The 24,000-nt window shown below is 44.2% G+C and overlaps 2 protein-coding genes across 4 annotated transcripts in view; both read right to left on the bottom strand.

Annotated features, from left to right (window-relative positions):
• The window catches only part of LOC114557586 (gamma-aminobutyric acid type B receptor subunit 2), a 30,658-nt gene extending 16,225 nt beyond the window's left edge, over positions 1–14,433 (bottom strand). For all 3 annotated transcript variants that reach the window (XM_028581132.1, XM_028581133.1, XM_028581134.1), the window contains exons 1-10: positions 13,512–14,433; positions 11,086–11,223; positions 8,748–8,918; positions 7,141–7,242; positions 6,932–6,997; positions 5,526–5,714; positions 4,142–4,387; positions 2,806–2,866; positions 2,299–2,379; positions 2,045–2,195 (exon numbers count right to left, since the gene is read on the bottom strand). In XM_028581132.1, the coding sequence (XP_028436933.1) occupies positions 2,045–2,195; positions 2,299–2,379; positions 2,806–2,866; positions 4,142–4,387; positions 5,526–5,714; positions 6,932–6,997; positions 7,141–7,242; positions 8,748–8,918; positions 11,086–11,223; positions 13,512–13,757 (1,451 nt within the window). In that variant the 5' untranslated portion in view covers positions 13,758–14,433. The remainder of the gene's footprint in view (positions 1–2,044; positions 2,196–2,298; positions 2,380–2,805; positions 2,867–4,141; positions 4,388–5,525; positions 5,715–6,931; positions 6,998–7,140; positions 7,243–8,747; positions 8,919–11,085; positions 11,224–13,511) is intronic.
• Positions 14,434–19,948: 5,515 nt separating this feature from the next.
• On the bottom strand, positions 19,949–22,729 carry rpp25l (ribonuclease P/MRP 25 subunit-like). Its single transcript, XM_028580870.1, has 2 exons — positions 22,502–22,729; positions 19,949–21,469 (listed from the first exon to the last, which is right to left on the bottom strand). The coding sequence occupies exon 2, from the start codon at positions 21,467–21,469 to the stop codon at positions 20,804–20,806; it is 666 nt and encodes a 221-aa protein (XP_028436671.1). The 5' UTR covers positions 22,502–22,729; the 3' UTR covers positions 19,949–20,803.
• Positions 22,730–24,000: the final 1,271 nt, after the last annotated feature.

Genomic DNA, 24,000 nt, shown 5'->3' with positions numbered 1-24,000 from the left:
CCAGACCTTCCTCCACAGCGCTGCAAAGGAGGGTCTGGCTAGTCCACACAGCATTCCTGGATGGGAGAACAACATGCTCTGGTTTATTGGCATTTCTTTAAACCAATCAGAATTGTCTTGGGCGGCACTAAGTGCCGGACGGAGCCACGGTGGGTACGCGATCTGTGCTGCCTGCACGATCTGACATGCGCAAGGTGTTCGCGCTTTTCTTTTTGTAAAATGGACTCGCCCATGAGCTGCCCTTTGTGACAAATCTCCGTCAAGTGAAACACAGATAACAACTGTTAGACCTGGAAATTAAGTGATTTTGCCTTCAAAATAAGAAAAAAAAAGAAAATTGTCATATGAAGAACATATAGATAATTCTAAGTAAACAAAATAACATGTAAGTACAGAATCAAAAATATTCACTGGATTATACATAGGAATAAACGAAAACAGCTATCAAATTATTATGTTACGTTGTGTTGCATGGTAGACTAGTAGCCTACAGTTCATTCAATGTCTTCTGTAGGCTATAATTAGCATTCTTCGACTTTTTTGATGTAACGCACAACTAAATCCCTTTGTTAGCCTTCATAATTTTCAAAATAGCCAATGTTTTGTGTCTTCTATTTAAAAGACCAGCAAATTACATTTTGTATGCTACAGTATATGCTATAGTAGCCTACTTTATTGATAAGTGCAGAGAAAATTACATTTTGGATGCAAAAAACACAACAGAATGTAGGATATTCATTCAACACAGACCCCTCCCTAAATATACCGTTTCCTTTATTGTCTCTTTGTACATTAAACAAGTTGAAGGTGTATTTTGAAAACCTTTCAGGGAAGTGTAACTGTTAGCTATGGCTGACCTTACTCTGCTGTGTCAGTCACCATGGTGGCATACAACGGAGCACAGCGGGCACGTAAAACTGGATTATCATCTGCACATGCGCGAACATCTTGCGCATGTGCACCTCGGATCATGCAGGGAGCACAGATCGCGTAGCCACAGCCACGGTGCCTCTGCTAAATAGTCTCAGGAAGGAACTTGTTTTGGTGGAACATGTGTACGTTCAAAAGTAGTTTTAGCCGTGCGAGAGAAAACTCAGATTGGACAGATAGTCTAGCTAGCTGTCTGGATTTACCCTGCAGAGATCTGAGGAGCAGTTAACCATAGTCCTCACAAATCAGCCGGAGGTTAGAAACCCAACGCAGAGACAGAGGAAAGGGACGGACATCCGGCATAAAATACCGGCGGTAACGGAGCAATCCCGGAAGTGAAACTTGGTCGATATAGACTAAGTTCAACAGCTGACAGTTCACAGACTCTGAGGCAAGGTTATTATAGTTTTATATTTTTAGTTAGTTTTTATTTTATTTTAGTTTTGACTTTTGGATTTCATTGTAGTTTAGTTTGAGTGAGTTTTCACAATGTGTTTGTTAGTTTTAGTCTAGTTTGAGTGTTTCTGAGCAATTCTATTATGTTTACATTCTTGTCTTTTTCATAGTCATAGTTAATATTTAATAATAAGCTATTGCACTGTTCACTTTTGCACTACCAACATTGCACACACTCTACCATAGCACCTGTATGTGAGATATATATGTGTTTGTTGTGTTATGGTTGTCTAAGCTACTGGATGCCTAAAATCTCCCTATCCATCCATCCATCCATCCATCCATCCATCCATCCATCCATCCATCCATCTACTGTATCTATCCATCTATCTATGTTACTGTATCTATCTATGTGTCTTTATATATCTATCTATCTATCTATCTGTCTGTCTGTCTGTCTGTCTATCTATCTATGTTACTGTATCTTTCTATGTGTCTTTATATATCTATCTATCTATCTATCTATCTATCTATCTATCTATCTATCTATCTATCTATCTATCTATCTATCAATCTGTTCAGTTTAGTTTTTTCAAGGTTATAATTTTTATTTAGATTCAGTTAACCAAAAATATTTTGCTAAATATTCTGCTTATTTGAGTTTTAGTTGACTATATAATAATAGCCCTGCTGTGAGGTGGAGCTGTGGAAGCCGTACCAGTGTTTCCGGTAGACGGCGGTGAAGAAGAGGACGGTCAGAGTGATGAAGATGGTCACAGCTGCAGCGTAGGACACGGCGGCGTGCAGGAGGAGGTCGACACGCTGCCGCTGGGGGAGCACCATGGCGCGGTCTCTGGCTGGTCCGGGACCTGCAGCAGCAAACAGTCAACATCCAGCGGAATAATAAAGGGCAAAAATTTGTATATTAGTGCGCATGTAAACGTACGCAGTGTTATTATGGTCTGTAATCACCTTTAAACATCAGCACCTGGTTCATCAGACGGAGCTGCTGGGTGGAGGTACTGAAGTCTCCCACCAACACACCACTGCTGTCTGAGGACACACACACAAACACACACACACATGCGCGCACATACACACACATACACACACACACACACACACACACACACACACACAAAGCGCACATACACACACACACAGACACATAGACAAACACAAAGCGCGCACACACACAGACACACACATACACACACACACAAAGCGCACATACACACACACAAACACACAAAGTGCACACACACACACACACACACACTTTTCATTGTTGATTAATGTGTGGAGTTCCTGGATGAATGGATTAGTTGATTGGTCTCTAAAACGTCAGACAATTTACTTTTCTTTCTTAAAAAATTACTCAATACCGATTATCAAAAATAGTTGGCGAGAGATTTAATAATTGACAAGTAATCAATTCATCTTTGCAGCTCTATGAAACACACCGACTTCAGTATTCACCTTGGAACTGGATAAGCTCGATGGATGTCATCCTCTCCCCGTTTCGAAAGAAAACTGGACCCTAAACAAACAAAACTAATTTTACACAAAAACATATACAAATACACATACATACACCAGTGTTTCCGGTGTGCTTCCGGTAGAGGGTGACACAGGAATCAATTGTCGCTCCCATCCCAAGCCCATGAAAATACTCGCATCATATCCCGATGAGTGAGTTGTAAGTGGTTCTCTCTAAATGAGTGAAAGTGAAATTGACTCCTGTACCGCGGGAAAAATGTTCACCCTCTAGTTTCAGGTGTGTTTTTGTGGGTGTTTTAGGCGTGTTTTTATGTGTGTTTTAGGTGTATTTTCAGCTGTGTTTTAGGTGTGTTTTTATGTTTTATGTGTGTTTTCAGCTGTGTTTTAGGTGTGTTTTCAGCTCTGATTTAGGAGTGTTTTCAGCTGTGTTTTAGGTGTGTTTTTATGTGTGTTTTAGGTGTGTTTTTATGTGTGTTTTAGGTGTGTTTTCAGCTGTTTTAGGTATGTTTTCAGCTGTGTTTTAGGTGTGTTTTTATGTGTATTTTAGGTATGTTTTCAGCTGTGTTTTAGGTGTTGTCAGCTGTGTTTTAGGTGTGTTTTTATGTGTATTTAAGTATGTTTTCAGCTGTGTTTTAGGTGTTGTCAGCTGTGTTTTAGGAGTGTTTTCAGCTGTGATTTAGGTGTGTTTTTATGTGTGTTTTAGGTGTGTTTTCAGCTGCGTTTTATGTGTATTTTTATGTGTGTTTTAGGTGTGTTTTCAGCTGTTTTTTAGGTGTGTTTTCAGCTGTGTTTTAGGTGTGTTTTAGGTGTGTTTTCAGCTGTGTTTTAGGAGTGTTTTCAGCTGTGTTTTAGGTGTGTTTTTATGTGTTTTAGTTGTTTTTTGTGTGTTTTATGTGTGTTTTCAGCTCTGTTTTAGGAGTGTTTTCAGCTGGGTTTTAGGTGTGTTTTTATGTGTGTTTTAGGTGTGTTTTTATGTGTGTTTTAGGTCTGTTTTCAGCTGTGTTTTAGTGTTTTCAGCTGTGTTTTAGGAGTGTTTTCAGCTGTGATTTAGATGTGTTTTCAGCTGTTTTAGGTGTGTTTTCAGCTGTGTTTTAGGTGTGTTTTCAGCTGTGTTTTATGTGTGTTTTCAGCTGTGTTTAGGTGTGTTTTCATGTATGTTTTAGGATTTGTTTCAGGTGTGTTTCTCGTGCATTTTAGGATTTGTTAGGTGCATTTTATTGTGTGTTTCAGGTGTGTTTTCAGCTGTGTTTTCATGTGTGTTTTAGGATTTGTTTCAGGTGTGGTTCTGGTGTGTTGTTGTTTTTTATGTGCTCACTGTGACTCCTTGGAACTGCGTCTGCTTCATGGCATCCAGCAGCGTCTTGTGAACTTCCTCCTCCCCGATGCTGCCGTTTCTCTGGCTGTCGTACTTCTCTCTGTGCTTCACCGCTTCCAGCGCTTGACTCAGAGCTCTCGCGGCGACCCATACGGCATCGTAGGCGAAGCTATGGAGGGTGCTGCTGACCTTTGACCCGTCCTGGGTCAGCTGGCGGAGGTAGGAGTCCTCGTAGTCCTGAGGAGTCTGCAGAGACACAGCAGCACAGCGCTCAGAGACAGAGTTTATAACACTGCTGAATGAGCAGTTTTCCTTTCTATTCTTTTATTATTTTGGCCTGATGGTGGCGCTAGACAAAGGTTGTTGTAAAAATAACCTAATCTTCCATCTTTACGCCGCGACTCCACACAGTCTGTCATTTCCCAAACATAATCAGAAGGTAATAACTAGGGATGCACCGAAATCCAGGATTCGGCTTCAGATACAGCTAAATATTGGGCTTTTTGATGGAGTTGGGTTTCTGCCGAACCGTAGATTTTTTTCCCAGGGAATCGAAACCTACGCTTGCACTACGCGCGCTACGCTGGTCGCTGTAATGACGGCGCCGTTGATTCAAGTCCAGCTACATGTTCAATCTGTTCAATGCTGATTTGTCTGGTGGTGGCGAGGACCCTAAACAATACACAACATGGCCGCTGTTACAACATTTGGTATGAAACATCCAAAAGAATATAAGTTGTGCATGAAGGAATCTCCAGACAGCAAAGAGAACAAAGCAAGGACAGTCACAGCTAAAAACTGGTGTTAACTGCCTTTGGTGTGGGAGATCTGGGTTTGATTCCCACTGCGATGCATCAACCAATGTGTCCCTGTGCAGGACACTTTACCCATAGTTGCTCCTCTGTAGTAGTAGTAGTGTGACCTCTGACATATATAGCAATTGTAAGTCGCTTTGGATAAAAGTTAACTAAATGACATGTAACGTAATGTAACCAGACAGTGCCTCGTCTGGGCTGACAGACGTTCTCTCGGCAAATGAGTTTCCTTACGGCCGGCTGCTGCTCGTTAGCTTTCTAATTTCATCCAACATGCCTTCATCATACACTGGTTAGCCAAAATTGTCACTCATCCGGCGATAGCGAAGTGTTTTCCTACAATGTGAAAAGAGTGAATTCAACATTAAGTTGTTACATTTAACTAATGTAGAGGCTGTGGACGTTGTTTACTTCATTAATGTGTTTACTGTGTTAATGGACGGAGAGGGTGGGAGGATTCGGTTTCGGATTTGGCAGAATCTTAACCAGTGGATTCGGTATTGGGCCGAACCACAAAAATCTGGATTTGGTGCATCCCTAGTAATAACACACAGGATGTGTTTCCTGACCCGTCCAGAGACTCCCGGTGTGTTGGTGTTGCTGAGCCGTCTCGTCTGCAGCCGGATGGATCCGTCTGCTGCTGTCTGCAGACTGTCGGCCGTGCAGCCAGGAACCTGCCGCCCCAGACTCCATCCAGCTGCTCCTCCATCCACAACCATCCACTGGTACCGCGCTCCAAACATGTTCAGTCTGTAGGCCTGAAACACACAGACATTAAAGGGTGTTTTAGTTTTAGCTACTTCTCCACAGTCAGCGGGCCCTATCCTGCACGCAGCGCAGCGCCAAGCCCGACGCAAGTGTCTTTGCTAGTTTGAGACCGACGCAGTTATCAATTCCTCGTCCAGCACCCGCGTCGTTTAAATAACAAATGCACCTGCACCCATCTGTGCGCTCATGGGCGTGCTGGTCTTACAGGGAGGTGTGTTCAGGTGCATTCTGGGCGTGCTGGTCTAACAGGGAGGTGTGTTCAGGTGCATTCTGGGGCGTGCTGGTCTTACAGGGAGGTGTGTTCAGGTGCATTCTGGGTGTGCTGGTCTTACAGGGAGGTGTGTTCAGGTGCATTCTGGGCGTGCTGGTCTTACAGGGAGGTGTGTTCAGGTGCATTCTGGGCATGCTGGTCTTACAGGGAGGTGTGTTCAGGTGCATTCTGGGCGTGCTGGTCTTACAGGGAGGTGTGTTCAGGTGCATTCTGGGTGTGCTGGTCTTACAGGGAGGCGTGTTCAGGTGCATTCTGGGTGTATTGCTATCTTGAGGCAGCAGGAAGTGATCGTGCCATTGACCAACCAAAACCTGGTCTAAAGTCAATAACGCAGCATTTCGTTGTTATTTTAACAGAGCATTAGTAAAATGCTCCTAAGCTCGTGCACAGCGCGCGCACACTATGCTTGTTACACACACAGGGACACACAGCAGCACACACACACACACACACACACACACACACACACACACACACACACATGCAGAAAATTACAAATAAAAATATTACGGTGCAAATCCTCCATCATAACAGCAATGCTCCAAGGTCCAAACGTGCCTGGCTTTTAAAAGGAATGGGAGATGATCTCTGATTGGTTGATTGCATGTTACGCCCAAAACACACCTCTGATTAATGAAGACACTAAGACCAACCCTTTAGGACCAGGCGCCCGGCACACGGAGCCTTTTTTCCTCCAGTCAAACTACCAGAAGTGGATTTGGACCCACCCTAAACACAGCTGCGCCAGGCTCTTCACACCGTGCACTCAGATGGTTAAAATAGGGCCATGAGTCTCAAGTCAAGTCTGAAGCGACTCTGTGTGCGACTTAAGTGAGACTCGAGTCCAAGTCTCAAACTTGAGTTCCCATCTCTGCTTTTTGGCAATACACCGGCAAATGGGGTGTCCACCTACTTTTGGCACTTTAGTGTACTTACACAGCAGAAAACCTCAGAGGCAGAATCCTCGTCAAACTGCACCACGATGATCCGAACGTCACGTTCCTGTCAAACAAATCAAGTGAATGATTTCATTATCACGTTAACATAAGTTTGGTTTTGGATCAAAGAGATTAGGTCTGCACAATATTTGTTATTTTGATCGTCATCGCTGGCGCAATAATCGCCAAAGACACTCAGAGATTTACCTTCAGCCTCCTCAGGCTGCTGCAGACGTCTCCAGAGAGACTCTGTGTGGACACGACGTCAATGTCCACCTTCAGCAGCTGTCTCAGCAGGTCCTTCTTCATCTACACACAGACACACACAGACACACACACACACACACACACACACACACACACACACACACACACACACACAGCACACGCAGACACACAATCACACGTGGCAACACACACACACACACACAATCACACACACACACACAACACACACACAGACACGAACACACACAATCACACGTGACAACACACACACAATCACATGTGGCAACACACACACACACAATCACACGTGACAACACACACACACAATCACACGTGGCAACGCACACACAGACACACACAACACACACACAGACACAAACACACACAATCACACGTGACAACACACACACAAACACACACACAATCACACGTGACAACACACACACACACACACACACAATCACACGTGGCAACACACACACACAATCACACGTGGCAACACACACACACACACACACACACACACACACACAGACACAAACACACACAATCACACGTGACAACACACACAGAAACACACACACAATCACACGTGGCAACAAACACACACACACACACACACACACACACACACACACACACACACACACACGCACACACACACACACTAACACACAATCACACGTGACAACACACACACACACAGACACAAACACACACAATCACACGTGACAACACACACACAAACACACACACAATCACACGTGGCAACACACACACAGACACACACACACACACACACACACAATCACGTGACAACACACACACACACACAATCACACGTGGCAACACACACACAAACACACACACAATCACACGTGGCAACACACACACACACACACACACACACACACACACACACACACAATCACACGTGACAACACACACACACACACAATCACACGTGGCAACACACACACACACACACAACACACACACAAACACACACAATCACACGTGACAACACACACACAAACACACACACACACAGACACACACACACACAACACACACAGACACACACAACACACACACACACACACACGCACACAATCACACGTGACAACACACACACACACACAATCACACGTGACAACACACAAACACACAATCACACGTGGCAACACACACACACAGACACAGACACACACACACAGAAAATAGAGAGCTCATCATCGTTAGCATCGTGAATAATGTTCAGCCAGAGCTGCAAAGATGAATCGATTAGTTGTCAACCATTAAACTAACTGCACCTATTTTGTTGACCTATTCATCAGTTTGAGTCCTGTTTTACGATAAAACAGGTAAACTTGTGTGATTCCAGCTTGTTAAATGTGAATATTGTTCTAGTTTCTTCTCTCCTCTGGGACAGGAAACTGAATATCTTTGAGTTGGGGACAAAACGAGACACTTGAGGACGTCTTCATGGGGCTTATTGGGAAACCATTTTCAGACATTTTAGAGACCAAAACAAACCCATTCATCCAGAACATAATCCACACATTAATGGATAGTGTGAGCATCACCTCTGAGAGGCGGTGTCCGTCCTGCGTGAGGACACCGACTCTGGTCCATTTGTAGCGCTGCAGCAGCTTCACCGTGGCCTGGTTCAGGGCTCGGTCCGACGGCAGCGTGCTGAACAGGTTCCCGTACCACTTCCTGTTGGACAGGCTCGGGGACGAGGCCGCAAAAGACACCTGAGACAGCAGAGAGGACACGGAGCAGCGGAGAGTTACCTGTCATCATCAGCGCCGGAACAAGTCTTCAGATCCTTTATTACGTACAAAAGTGACAAATGTTGGAAAAAGCTACAAAAACTCAGGAACAAAATCGACAATTTGTTTTGGTTTTTAAAAGCTGAAAAAAGTGACCAAAAAAGAAAGAAAATCGGAAAACATCATAAAAAACATCACAAATATCACCAAAGGTGACAAAAAAGTCAGAAAAAAAACCTAGGAAAAAGTCACAAAAAACTTAAAAATTAACAAAAACATAATTCAAAAAAGTAACAAACAAATTGGAATGAAATCGACAAAGACGTCGAGAAAAGTGTAGAAAAAGAAGAACAAAATGTTGAAATTTCATCATCTGTTTTCAAAAAAACACAGAGTTGCATGTTTTTCTGGGTCAAAATTTAAAATTTTAATTTTTTTATACTTTTTGCGCTTTTCCTCTGATGTTTTTGTCACTTTTTTCAGCGTTTTTGTCATTTGTCATTTTTTTGTCACTTTTCCCGATATTTTCGTCGATTTGTTTTTCTGCGCTTTTTTGACCTTTTTGTTGTTTTTTTAAACATTCTTTTATCAATTTTATTTTTCAAATGCTATAACATTTAATAAAACACCCAAATTCAATGAAAGTAACGAACCGATCATTTGTTTTACTTTTGACAGTTTGATTGAAAGAAAACCCAAATTTCTGATGTAGAAACTTTTTGAAAATGGGTTAAATTTGACCCGAGGACATCAGGAGAGTTAAAAGTATAGTGCTAAAGGAATTCTAAGTAATGACAACTAAACTGTGGGCGCGTCTACATGATACAAGGCTTGTATCCCCCCACTCTCCTCCACGCTAGTAGCCAAGGAGGACACGGAGGATTAAAAAGCTAGCTTTGTAGCAACTGATTTGGCAACGGCTTGAATGTAACAGACGTTTATTAAATTTATCAAAATGTAACACACTAAATCTAAGTAAACGTATTAACACCACACTATAAAGCAAGCTCTGTTAAAAGTCCTGCATTGAAAATGTTACGTAAAAGGTGCCGTAGGTAGGATTGTGAAGATCCACGACTTAGCCAAAGAATTTGAACATCGACAACTTCTCAGTCCCTCCCCTCCTTTCTGCTAAAGCCCATAACGGTCTCTTAAGCCCCTCCCCCCACAAGGGAGAATGAAGGCGTGTGCATGAGCAGTGATTGACACACAGTTAGACACCTCCCCCCACCACCCCCGGCCCTGATTGGTGCATCTGAACAGTTAGACACCTCCCCTGGCCCTGATTGGTGCATCTGAACAGTTAGACACGTCCAGTAGCCAGAATTGTTTTTTAAATGACCTGCTACATGTAGTTCTACAGGAACATAGGGTCAGTTTCAGCAGATATGACAGAAAGTTAGTTTTATAAGGCTTACCTACTGCATCTTTAAGTACAAGTCTGTAAGTATACTAGTGGTGCGTTCTTTTTGTCCACCGAAGTCGATCTACGAGTCGTTTTCCGGAGTTACGAACCGGAAGTTGCAAAAAGAACGCCCCCGAGGTCGTATATATACGATTCGTCAAGTCGTCTGAACTCAGAGGACCCCGAATTCACTTTCAAAGAAGGCTACGTCGTGCATCACACGTAGTAAACATTGTGGTTTTCTACCATTTTAAGCACTTTTGTCTTTGTTGTAACCAAATGAAGTAGTGGTACACATAGCGCTGTATACTGCTACCTATAGACATGTCTCTACAGTCTTATTAGGAGTTAAATTTCATCCTGATTAGTTATTTTGTAGCTTGTGCAGCTGAAATTGGCTAGAGACACTCGGTTGCTATATGACAACAATGGCTTTAAGCCGAGTCTGGAGCAGAAAGCAGAGAAGTAGCCCAACGTTAATCAAAAGTAAATTTCAAACTGTGAAACATGTTTGTGTAATATGTCAATAACTGGGTGAATAGAATCCTAAATGTTACTAAAAATTTTACAAAAATCCATCTTTTCTCCGACTCGTAGTATTGTGTGACAAAAAGAACGCAACAACCCCGCGGTTATTCATTTTTTGACACGGATGTGACATCACACTCGAGGTACTAGTCGCGATTACCAGACAAAAAGAATGCACCATTGGTAAGTAAGTACTAATGTGTGTGAGATGTGTACCTGCAGCAGGTTGAGAGCCGGCAGAGAGCGAGCAATGAGCGCCGTCACCGACGGACACACGCCTCCAAACAGCAGCAGGTACTTTGGCCCCGCCCACATGGCGTCGAACAGCGCTCTGAGGGACTCGGCAGGGTCGCACTGTGAGACATGATGAACACATGAAATACTGTGAGACATGATGAACTACTGTGAGACATGATGAACACATGAAATACTGTGAGACATGATGATTCAATTTCAATTTTCAATTCAATTTTATTTATAGTATCAAATCATAACATAGCTTATCTCGAGACAATTTACAGATAGAGTAGGTCTAGACCACACTCTATAATTTACAAAGCACCAACAATTCCAACAATTACAGTAATTCCCTCAAGATACCTCAACACATGAAATACTGCCAACTTACGGCTGGGACAATATGCTTTTTGTCCCGATTCGGTTCTTTTACCAATACATGGGTGCCGATCAGATTTGTGTTGGGATTTTCATTTGCTGCGATTTGATTATTGTGATTTTAATTAATCGATTGTTTGGACTATAAAATGTCCCAGTTTCTCAAAGTCAAAGGGGATGTCTTTAAAGGCGCTGACACACCAACCCGAAAATCGGCTGTCGGTATGTTGCGTCGGAAGGCCGGCAGTCGGACTCCATGACCAATGTGATTGGTGGAGAGCCAACCCAGAAATGACGAGCGTGATGAGTGTGACTAGAGTCTCTCAAAATCTGACGATAATCTTTTAAACTGACCCTTGTTGATCTGAAATGAAGACAGATTCAGCAACTGCATGGCCTATTTCTCTCTTAAAATGTTTTCAGAAACACGTTTTGGTGAACTGTCTTCGTACAATACGAGATTGTATTCTGAACAAGCTAACCGTTGAAAAATCCCATAGACAGTAAACTGGACCAACAGAGCCCGTGTCTCTGGACGGAGACCAGTGAAGGATATTAGAAGCACTTTTCCGGTGATCTCTTCCTTTACTGAGCAGCCTCCAACTGAGAGAGACAACGTAGATGTGACGTGAGCAACGTGTCTGAAAGTGTGAAGTCTTCTGGTAGCTGTGCCGAGAGAAATCTCAATCATTCCCAATCTCACAGAGACGGAGAGTGTAGGTATATGTAAGGAGATAACATAGACACAGGCTAATTACTGATCACTAACATGCTAGTTAACATTAGTAATTACTGATCACTAACATGCTAGTTAACATTAGTAATTACTGATCACTAACATGCTAGTTAACATTAGTAATTAAACCTAAACAGATAATGGAAGTCCAAACTGCCTGTGAGCTTCTCCTGTACTATACGGTAATTCCTCTACTGTGTGACAGTAAGTCTCGTGGTTATGACCCAATCATTAGCCTATTTTTATAAAAGCGTTCTGCTACGGAGCCATAACGTGAGCTACAAGGTAATGGAGCCTTTTATACATTGTCGTGTTTCTTTAGAAATAAACAACGGAGAAATAGAGTCTTTAAACGCTTCAGATGTAAAGTTATTCGCTGTCAAAGTGACGTCAAAATGAATGGGAGTCAATGGGACACTAGTCGGGTGATCGTTTGCTAGCATCAAAATGGCGCCATAGGACCTACGGGTTGTTGACAGATGCTTACCCTCTTGAAAAATCCGGGAGCAACCAGACCCACGTGACTTGTTCGTCCAATCAGCTGCTGGTTTTCATTTTTTGGACGACAATACAGTTTAGCGCCGCCTGCTGTTATGGAGACGTATTACGTCTCGAGCACGCCCAGAACGTACGCTCAATTCGGCGTCTCTTCGGTGTGTTCTGAGGCACTTTTTGGACCTCGGTGAGATTGATCAGTCCGACTGGCTTTTCTGCCGACGGTCGGCCATCGGGTTGATGTGTAAGGGGCTTAAGGGGAGACACCCCAGGCAAAATCATTTCATCACGCAATAAAGGGAGATGTCACAGTTTTTTTTGTCGAAATGTAGACCATTTGACCAGGTTCAGACCACAAATCTGAAACTGTGTTTTTAACAATCTGTAGCCTCTCTGGGATAATCTAGTCGATATTTGACAAGTCTAGGTATAGTGGTTTTGGATCTGGACCTGGTCCAATGTGGTCTACATATGAAAATAAACAGTAAAATCTCCCTTTATTGCGTTCTCATAAAGACAATAAAGCGTTCACAAATCTAAAAGTGTGTTTTAGACATAATTAATAATGTTCCTTAACGACTAACACTCTTAGTTAGTCACTCAGCTGCATATGTCTGTATGCTGTATTTTGTATCCTATTTATTTACTTGTTTTATACTGACAATAGCTGGGGGAACCATATTTCATTTTTTTGTATGTACGGAAGTACACATGACAATGACAGTAAAGTAAATCTTGATCACTTGATCTTAGTCTAGGTACATTTTCCCCTCAGCTCTGACAGTGCGAGACCGACCTGCGAGTCCAGCAGCTGGAGCTGGATCTCATAGTCCCCCAGCGGCGGCACTTGTCTCTTCAGGTCCTGCAGAGCGAGCCGGACAGCCGGGGCCACGCCGGCGCTCTGGTTCCCGGGCATCATCCACAGCACCGGCACAGGGTGGCGGAGCTGAGCCAGCACCGGCACCAGCAAAGGAGTCGGCCCAACAACCAGCAAGCAGACCAGCAGCAGCCGGAAGGACTCTGCCCGGCCACACTGCTGCATCCTGAACCCCTTCCCACTCCCACCACCCAGGCCTGGCCCGGAGGCAGTATGGGCAAAGGCTAGCGACTCAAATGAGTTCAAATGAGTAAAGAAAAGAAAAAAATTAGAAAATAAACAACAAAAATGTGGGGGAAAAAAATGCAAAAACTTAAAAAAACAAAACAAAAAACGCAACAAAAAAGCGACAAAAAGTTTCAAAATTATAGAAAATTGTGTCCTCGACGACAGAAAAGGCGACTAATGAGATTAAGAAAGCGTCACAGCAACGCAGAAGCGTCAAAATAGACAAAAGAGTGTAAAAAACTTGGGGGAAAAAACCGTCGAAGTAAGTGCCAAAAACCGACAAATAAAGAGCCAGAAACGGCTCAATAAGCGCCAAAAAAACCCAAAGAGAGAGCGATGAAAGTGTGTTGGGGAAAAGCGGCAAAATTTTGGAGGGGAAAACCCCGACAAACCCAGCTGATATCTTGCCTATGGGTACCACATGGGTTAGGACTACACCAGACCTCCGCCCGGCCACGCTGCTCTGACTGCGGGGACTTTTCCTCTCCGACTCCTGCAGGGAAACTGTGACACTAATCATCTCTATACTACACCAAACCGTGTGTGACTGTAATCCTCGGTAAGCTGCTGAGGAGATAACAGGATCAACGTGGACACAAGATGTCACCGAGATCCTCTGCACACTCTCCCAAAAACTTCAAGCCGTGTGCAGGTTGGACTTATTGTAACTTAAGCCTCCTGTTGTCCTCGGGTCTAATTTGACCCATTTTAAAAAAAAGTTTCTATATAACAAATTTAGGTTTTATTTCAACCAAATATTCCAAAAAAAGATAATATGGATGGTTCCGTACAACCATTACTCTTCACAAGTAACATAAATGATCAGTTCACTTCTTTCTTTGAATTTGGGTGTTTTATTTCATTTTATAGCATTTATAATAAAAAAATAAATAAAATAAAATAACGTCGACAAAAATGTCAAAAGAAGACGTCCATATTTTGAAACAGAAAAACAAAAAAAGATGCTCGGTCGACGAGAAGACCCCACGAGGGTTAAATGCATTGGGAGCAACAAGAAAAAAAATTTGGAAAATGCTTCAAAAACGTGGAGAAAACGTCAAAAGGCGCAAAAAGACAAGAAAAAAAACGTCAAAAACATCGGAAAAAGTGACAAGAAAAACTTGACAAACATTGGAAAAAAAAAAAGTTTAAATTTTGACCTAGAAATTAAAAAAGTTGCTCGGTCGACAGGAAGACAACACTGGAGAGAATTCACTAAATAAGAGTTATTCAACAGGGGGTCTGTGACCCTTAGGGGGTCCTCTGGGGTTAGTGCACATTTTGAACATTGAACATTTTAATTAGAAAGATAAATTGGCCTATTTGTGAAAAAAAAACACATTTAAAATACACATTGGACATAAGCTTAGGTAGCCATACAGTTATAGGAGAACTCCGGGCAATTTTTTTACGTTAATCTTGATCGCTATACTTATTTGAGTTGTAAGTTTTATTTGATTAGGATAATGCACATTAATCAACATTTCTGTAAATGCGCCAGTGTTAGCCAGTCTGCTAATTTTCAACTGTAGTCCTAGTCGCCTAGCATGCATGTCTTTATGGTGGGGAGAAACCAGAGCACCCGGAGGAAACACACGCAAACACGGGGAGAACATGCAAACTCAAACACAGAAAGGCCCGGGACGACCTGGATTCAAACCAGAACCTTCTTGCTGTGAGGCTAAAGTGCTAACCACTTAGCCACCGTGCTGCCAAATAAAGTACTGACAATAGAAACAAAAAAAAAATCGGTGCTAGCAACATGAGCGAAATTGGGCTTATCCCGGTCTCTCCTAGCTGTAGATAGGTGAAATTGGGCTTATCATGGTCTCCTCTAGCTGTAGATAGGTGAAATAGGGCTCATCATGGTCTCCCCTAGCTGTAGATAGGTGAAATTGGGCTTATCCCTGTCTCCCCTAGATGTAGATAGGTGAAATAGGGCTCATCATGGTCTCCCCTAGCTGTAGATAGGTGAAATAGGGCTCATCATGGTCTCCCCTAGCTGTAGATAGGTGAAATAGGGCTCATCATGGTCTCCCCTAGCTGTAGATAGGTGAAATAGGGCTTATCATGGTCTCCCCTAGCTGTAGATAGGTGAAATAGGGCTTATCATGGTCTCCCCTAGCTGTAGATAGGTGAAATAGGGCTTATCATGGTCTCCCCTAGCTGTAGATAGGTGAAATAGGGCTTATCATGGTCTCCCCTAGCTGTAGATAGGTGAAATAGGGCTTATCATGGTCTCCCCTAGCTGTAGATAGGTGAAATAGGGCTTATCTCCCTAGCTGTAGATAGGTGAAATAGGGCTTATCCCGGTAGCTGTAGATAGGTGAAATAGGGCTTATCCCGGTCTCCCCTGTAGCTGTAAATAGGGCTTATCATGGTCTCCCCGCTGTTTTTGTGCATGCAGCTAAGCCGCCGCTAGTTAGCTTAGCGTAGTGAATGGAATCCTATGTTGCCGGTTAGCATGTTGTGAGTAAAAGTGAGCCGACAAAAGACAAAAAAAAAAACAACCTAATTACTTGTTATGAGACAGAAAATGCGTTGGCCCACCTCTCTACAGCCAGGGGAGACCGTGATAAGAACTATTTCAACAAACGGTGGCGTAGCCCTTTAAGGATTCACAGCCATTCATTCTTATCCATCCAGCCCAGTTTAATGTGTGTGTCTGCCTGTGTGTTTTTTTTTTTTTTTACAATAGGCAAAATGTATTTGGGGGTCCCTACTCTGTCTCTCTTTCAGCTAAGGGGTCCTTGGCCTAAAAACGTTGAAGACTTCTGCACGAAATGAAATGACGGAAACTATAAAGACAGCAGCCCCACTGAGGACGCAATCTATCACGCAAAACTCATCTGTTTACAACAAAAGCTACATACAAGTGTAGAATGCAAATATACAAGGTTGTACTATACGTACAGTACATTCTTTTCATTCCTCTAAGTATATTTTTTGAGTAGGTGTTCTGGTATTTATATCGCATCTTATTTTATTATTTCTAGTATATTTTTTGTGTTATCTGTATGTGTGTATGTTCTTGTAACTTGCTGCTTTACACAGTCATTTCCCAGTTTGGGATTAATAAAGTTCATCCTATCTATCTACTGTATGTATGTATGTATGTATGTATGTATGTATGTATGTATCTATGTCCACCATGCCTGTAAAAGAAAAACATTCAGTATCATGTTATGTGAAAAGTTTATTAAAATAAGTTTTTCAAGTTATAACTTGAAAAAGTTCTTTTTTTATCACATTATAACGTGAAAAGTTCCACATTATAAAAGGGATAAATAGTATATGATAAGTCTGAATGTTCTAATAATGTTCTAATATCTCAAAACGTGCAAAATGAGTTCTGGATTGCAAAAACATTAAAGTGCTCATATTCTGCTTTTTGGCTTTTTCCCCTTTCCTTTATTGTGTTATATATCTTTTGTTGTGCATGCTATAGGTTTACAGGGTGAAAAAGCCCAAAGTCCCCCCCAAAGGGACTTACCATCTCCAACAGAAAACACTGTTCACCAACTGCTCCAAACAGCTCTATTGTAGTCCAGCCTTTACTTCAGAGACCAACGTTATAATGCTCGCCTAGCTGCTAGCATGGCTCATACTCTGCTTCTGACTGGCTAGTAGTCCTTACCTAGGTACTGTCAGGACACACCCTCATACTCTGCTTCTGACTGGCTAGTAGTCCTTACCTAGGTACTGTCAGGACACACCCTCATACTCTGCTTCTGACTGGCTAGTAGTCCTTACCTAGGTACTGTCAGGGCACGCCCTCATACTCTGCTTCTGACTGGCTAGTAGTCCTTACCTAGCTACTGTCAGGGTACACCCTCATACTCTGCTTCTGACTGGCTAGTAGTCCTTACCTAGGTACTGTCAGGGCACGCCCTCATACTCTGCTTCTGACTGGCTAGTAGTCCTTACCTAGGTACTGTCAGGGCACGCCCTCATACTCTGCTTCTGACTGGCTAGTAGTCCTTACCTAGGTACTGTCAGGACACACCCTCATACTCTGCTTCTGACTGGCTAGTAGTCCTTACCTAGGTACTGTCAGGGCACGCCCTCATACTCTGCTTCTGACTGGCTAGTAGTCCTTACCTAGGTACTGTCAGGGCACGCCCTCATACTCTGCTTCTGACTGGCTAGTAGTCCTTACCTAGGTACTGTCAGGGCACGCCCTCATACTCTGCTTCTGACTGGCTAGTAGTCCTTACCTAGGTACTGTCAGGGCACGCCCTCATACTCTGCTTCTGACTGGCTAGTAGTCCTTACCTAGGTACTGTCAGGGTCAGGCACGCCCTCATACTCTGCTTCCTTACTGGCTAGTCAGTCCTGACCTAGGTACTGTCAGGGCACGCCCTCATACTCTGCTTCTGACTGGCTAGTAGTCCTTACCTAGGTACTGTCAGGGCACGCCCTCATACTCTGCTTCTGACTGGCTAGTAGTCCTTACCTAGGTACTGTCAGGTCACGCCCTCATACTCTGCTTCTGACTGGCTAGTAGTCCTTACCTAGGTACTGTCAGGGCACACCCTCATCTCTGCTTCTGACTGGCTAGTAGTCCTTACCTAGGTACTGTCAGGGCACGCCCTCATACTCTGCTTCTGACTGGCTAGTAGTCCTTACCTAGGTACTGTCAGGGCACGCCCTCATACTCTGCTTCTGACTGGCTAGTAGTCCTTACCTAGGTACTGTCAGGGCACACCCTCATACTCTGCTTCTGACTGGCTAGTAGTCCTTACCTAGGTACTGTCAGGGCACGCCCTCATACTCTGCTTCCTGACTGGCTAGTAGTCCTTGCTTCTGACCTAGGGTACTGTCAGGGCACGCCCTCATACTCTGCTTCTGACTGGCTAGTAGTCCTTACCTAGGTACTGTCAGGTCACTGCCCTCATACTCTGCTTCTGACTGGCTAGTAGTCCTTACCTAGGTACTGTCAGGGCACACCCTCATACTCTGCTTCTGACTGGCTAGTAGTCCTTACCTAGGTACTGTCAGGGCACGCCCTCATACTCTGCTTCTGACTGGCTAGTAGTCCTTACCTAGGTACTGTCAGGGCACGCCCTCATACTCTGCTTCTGACTGGCTAGTAGTCCTTACCTAGGTACTGTCAGGGCACACCCTCATACTCTGCTTCTGACTGGCTAGTAGTCCTTACCTAGGTACTGTCAGGGCACGCCCTCATACTCTGCTTCTGACTGGCTAGTAGTCCTTACCTAGGTACTGTCAGGGCACACCCTCATACTCTGCTTCTGACTGGCTAGTAGTCCTTACCTAGGTACTGTCAGGTCACGCCCTCATACTCTGCTTCTGACTGGCTAGTAGTCCTTACCTAGGTACTGTCAGGGCACGCCCTCATACTCTGCTTCTGACTGGCTAGTAGTCCTTACCTAGGTACTGTCAGGTCCTTACCTAGGTTCTGTCAGGGCACCCCCTCATACTCTGCTTCTGACTGGCTAGTAGTCCTTACCTAGGTACTGTCAGGGCACGCCCTCATACTCTGCTTCTGACTGGCTAGTAGTCCTTACCTAGGTACTGTCAGGGCACACCCTCATACTCTGCTTCTGACTGGCTAGTAGTCCTTACCTAGGTACTGTCAGGTCACGCCCTCATACTCTGCTTCTGACTGGCTAGTAGTCCTTACCTAGGTACTGTCAGGGCACACCCTCATACTCTGCTTCTGACTGGCTAGTAGTCCTTACCTAGGTACTGTCAGGGCACACCCTCATACTCTGCTTCTGACTGGCTAGTAGTCCTTACCTAGGTTCTGTCAGGGCACACCCTCATACTCTGCTTCTGACTGGCTAGTAGTCCTTACCTAGCTACTGCGCATGTGCGACTCCCAACAAAGACGTTACAGAAGTGAGATGCCTCACTGTGTAGCTAAAACAGAGAGCTAAACACACAGGGTGAAAAGAGAAGCTGCAGCAATGTGCAGTACAACAAAAATATGTAAACCTATTTTTATATAACCTCTAAATACAGTTATGAACCTGAAAATGAGCATAATATGAGCGCTTTAAGAGATGAAGCACTGCAGGGCGGAGGTCTGCGCTCTTCTAGTTATCAAATGATCTCGGCTCATTCCTCCAGAGGAAACTGGACACAACATCAGGGAAACAAACAACATTTTTAGTTTTTTATTCAGTTGAAAAACACATTTTCAGAACATCAGACTTCAGGCACATAAAGCCCCTATTTATACTGTAGACCAGCAGATAGAAAACCAAAATTAGGACTCAAAATATTGCTGATAAAAGATGTTCTCCGTCTACATGAGTCTTAATTATCTTCAGGGCAATTTCAGAGGCCGAGTCTCCGTAGGTCCGTTTTGAAATCTGCTCCGTGTTTTAAAAAAAATTGTTATTTCGGCACGTAAGGATTTGTGAGTTTTTCCCTGGGTCATTTCTATTTCGCAGCCAAGATTTTGGACTTGTTAACACCTTAAACTATCTTAAAAATCAGCAGCTGTCGCTTAAACAAGGGATGCACCGAATCCAGGATTCGGCTGAATATTGGGCTTTCTGACGGGGTTGGGTTTCTGCCGAACCTGCCGAATTATTCCCCAGGGAACCGAACCCCACGCTTCCACTACGCTGGTCGCCGTAGTGACGGCGCCGCTGATTACAGGAAGGTGTTTTTACGTAGGTGGAGCGTTCAATGCAGCAGGCTGGGAGGAAGCAGTACTTTCAGTCAAAAGAAGGCCATTCAAGTCCAGCAGAGCGGGGGGGGGGGGAATGAGAGGGGGGAAACGTAGAAGAAGATATTCCTTTTTAACCAAAACGTAGCGATGTAAACGAAGCCGTAGTCAAGAGTATTGTTTGTTTTTTTTTCAGAATAAGAGCTAACATGTTTAGAGCACATAACGTTCCCGCGCATGTAAACATAATCAGTGATGCAGCATTTCAAAAACAATCAGCAAAGCACGAGTGTCCTCGTCAGGCTCCATGCAGTTTGTAAATCAACTGCATGGAGCTAAATCAAGTCTGTCCTTTAGGGGGCTCTCTGGGCTGTCCAGTCTGACGACGGGGTCCCCTCCCTCGGCCCCCTCCTCCTCCTCCTCCCTTCTTCCTCTTGTGTCCCAGTCTCTGTGCGCTGAGCCCCGCTGCTGCCTCCTCCCTGCCGGCTGCCTGAGCCCACAGGGCCGAGTAGCAGCCCGGCGCCTGGTACCCGGGCTGGCTGGCGTCCAGCGGCTCCCTGCAGAGCAGGATCCAGATGGCCGGCACGTTCCTGCTGACCGTGAGGCTGTCGAGGCCCGCGGCGGGCTCCAGCGGCTCCCACACCTCGTCCACGCGGCTGAACAGCAGCTGGGTGAGCTGGTGCAGCCCCCTCACGCGCCGCTTCACGATCTCCACGCACGTCACGGCCTTAGAGACGCCTTTCCCCGTCGCCGTGAAGACCACGTGTTTGCAGAGCGGCCGGCCCGCCGCTGCCGCTGCCGCCGCTGCTGCTTCCGGTTGTCCCTCGGCGGCCACCGCCCCGGCCTCGGGCCGCGGTTTGGCCTCCACGCGGCTCAGAGCGTAACGCAGCAGGTTGCGGATCTTGCTGCCGTCTCTGACGCGGACCTCCGGCGTGTCGGGGGGGAGGCCGGGGAACGGGCAGACGCACGGCTGCTCCACCGTCCGAGCTTTACTGTAGTTCTCCATCTGCAGCAGAGGTGTTGAAATTAATCACATTATCGATGCATGGAATCGTGGACATAGACGATGCTGCATCGATAATCGGCCCGGCTCATAATCGATTATTTCTGTTTATAATGTAATGTCGGCCTAACAACATTTCTGTTTACATATCCTGGTATGTTTTTGCACATTCAGGAGGTGCCATGTGCTCAGTGCTGTATAGGTTTATGTATCCAAGTTATTTAGTATTAGAGCACTGCAGAATGGTTGGTTTTTGAAGCTTGAAAAGCTTGAAGACTGCTGTTAGTCTATACAATGAAAATTGAATCAAAAACAGACAGTTTTTGGTGTACTGGATTAATGCCGAATTAATTAAGACGTCAAAGTTATTCAACAACTTGTGTAAAAAAAATGTTGTGCCCTGAGTTTAGGTTGACCGGTAGCAAAGTAAACGTTAAATCTACAGTATTTGTAATGGAGTTCGGCGGGGGGACTTCTCTGAACGATACAGGCGTTTCGAAGTTTGACTTACGTCAGAGTGAGACTGAGCAGTTTTGGTGAAGACAGCAGTTAGCTAGTCTGTACAATTAAACTAAAACTGACAGTTTTTGGTGTATTAGATGTACGCCGAATTAATAAATACGTCGTAATAATTCAGAAACGTGTGTAAAACAAAATGGTGCCATGAGTTTAGGTTCACCAGTGGCAAAGTAAACGTTAAATCTACAGTATTTGTAATGGAGTTCGGCGCGGGGACTTCTCTGAACGTTACAGGCGCTTTGAGGCTCGACAAACGTCAGACTCACAAAGGAAAGGTTAGACTAAACGTTGTTTCACCGAACTAATCCAACAGACACACAGGTAGCTCACACAGGTTGAAGAAACTGACCGAAAACCACTGAACCGTTAACATGTGCGGCTAAGCTACATGCTAATTGGCTTAGCTTGTGTTGACGGAAATGTGCTGAATGCAAAAACACCAGAGCCCTGATAAAAGTGGGACTTATTTGTTAAAATATCGATTCAAGTACATTCACTGTAAGTTCATCATCTTACCAGGTGGGTTTTTTGTTTGGCTACTGAACTCTCCACATGTTTACTTCTCCTGCGACACTTTACGTTACCGTATCACGATGAGAACTGTCGTGAAGGCCGGCAGATTCGGATCCTTTACTGCAGTAAAAGTACTAATACCACACACTACAAATGCTCTGTTGCAGTTAAAAAATCCTGCACTGAAAATGTGACTTCAGTCAAAGTATGTAAGTTACATTACAGTCAGAACTACTCCTTTTGGACACATAGGCGTAATTAATGTGTCTGTGTGTGTGTCTGTGTGCGTGTCTGTGTGTATCTGTGTGTGTCTGTGTGTGTGTGTGTGTCTGTGAGTCTATGAGTGTTTGTATGTGTGAGTCTGTGTGTCTGACTTAGTGTGTATGTGTGTGTGTGTGTGTGTGTCTGTGTGAGTCTGTGTGTGGGTTTGTGTGTCTGTGTGAGTCATGTGTGAGTCTGTGTGTCTGACTCAGTGTGTGTGTGTGTGAGAGTCTGTCTGCGTTTGTCTGTGAGTCTATGAGTGTGTGTGAGTCTGACTTAGTGTGTGTGTGTGCATGTGTGTCTGTGTGAGTCTGTGTGTGTGTGTTTGTGTGTCTTTGTGAGTCTGAGTATGTGTGTGTGTCTGACTCAGTGTGTGTGTGTGTCTGTGTGTGTGAGAGTCTGTGTGCGTGTGTCTGTGAGTCTATGAGTGTGTGTATGTGTGAGTCTGTGTGAGTCTGACTCAGTGTCTGTGTGAGTCGGTGTGTGTGTGTCTGTGTGAGTCTATGAGTGTGTGTGAGTCTGACTCAGTGTGTGTGTGTGCATGTGTCTGTGAGTCTGTGTGTGTGTGTTTGTGTGTCTTTGTGAGTCTGAGTATGTGTGTGTGTCTGACTCAGTGTGTGTGTGTGTGAAAGTCTGTGTGCGTGTGTCTGTGAGTCTATGAGTGTGTGTATGTGTGAGTCTGTGTGAGTCTGACTCAGTGTCTGTGTGAGTCGGTGTGTGTGTGTGTGTGTGTGTCTGTGTGAGTCTATGAGTATGTGTGTGTCTGACTCAGTGTCTGTGTGAGTCGGTGTGTGTGTGTGTCTGTGTGAGTCTATGAGTATGTGTGAGTCTGACTCAGTGTGTGTGTGTGTGTGCGTGTGTGTCCGTGTGAGTCTGTGTGAGTCTGAGTATGTGTGTGTGTCTGACTCAGTGTGTGTGTTTGTGTGAATCTATGAGTGTGTATGTGTGAGTCTTTGTGTGTCTGGTTCAGTGTGTGTGTGTGTGAGTCAACGCGAGAAACACTTTTGGTGTTTTATTCAATGTTATTTTTGGCGCTTTTTTTGTCAAATGCTACAAAATTGAATAAAAAACCCAAATTCAATTCACTCTTCGATGTTTTTGAAGCTTTTTTCCAATTTTTTTGTCACTATTTCCGAAGTTTTGTCAATTTTTTCTGCGCCTATTGACGATTGTTTCTTTCTTTTACGTTTTTGAATCTTTTTCTGACATTTGTCACTTTTTTCAATGTTCTTTTATTTATT

This window comes from Perca flavescens, chromosome 6, assembly GCF_004354835.1.
Source record: "Perca flavescens isolate YP-PL-M2 chromosome 6, PFLA_1.0, whole genome shotgun sequence".
NCBI lineage: Eukaryota > Metazoa > Chordata > Actinopteri > Perciformes > Percidae > Perca > Perca flavescens.
This window is presented reverse-complemented; position numbering and strand designations above follow the sequence as displayed.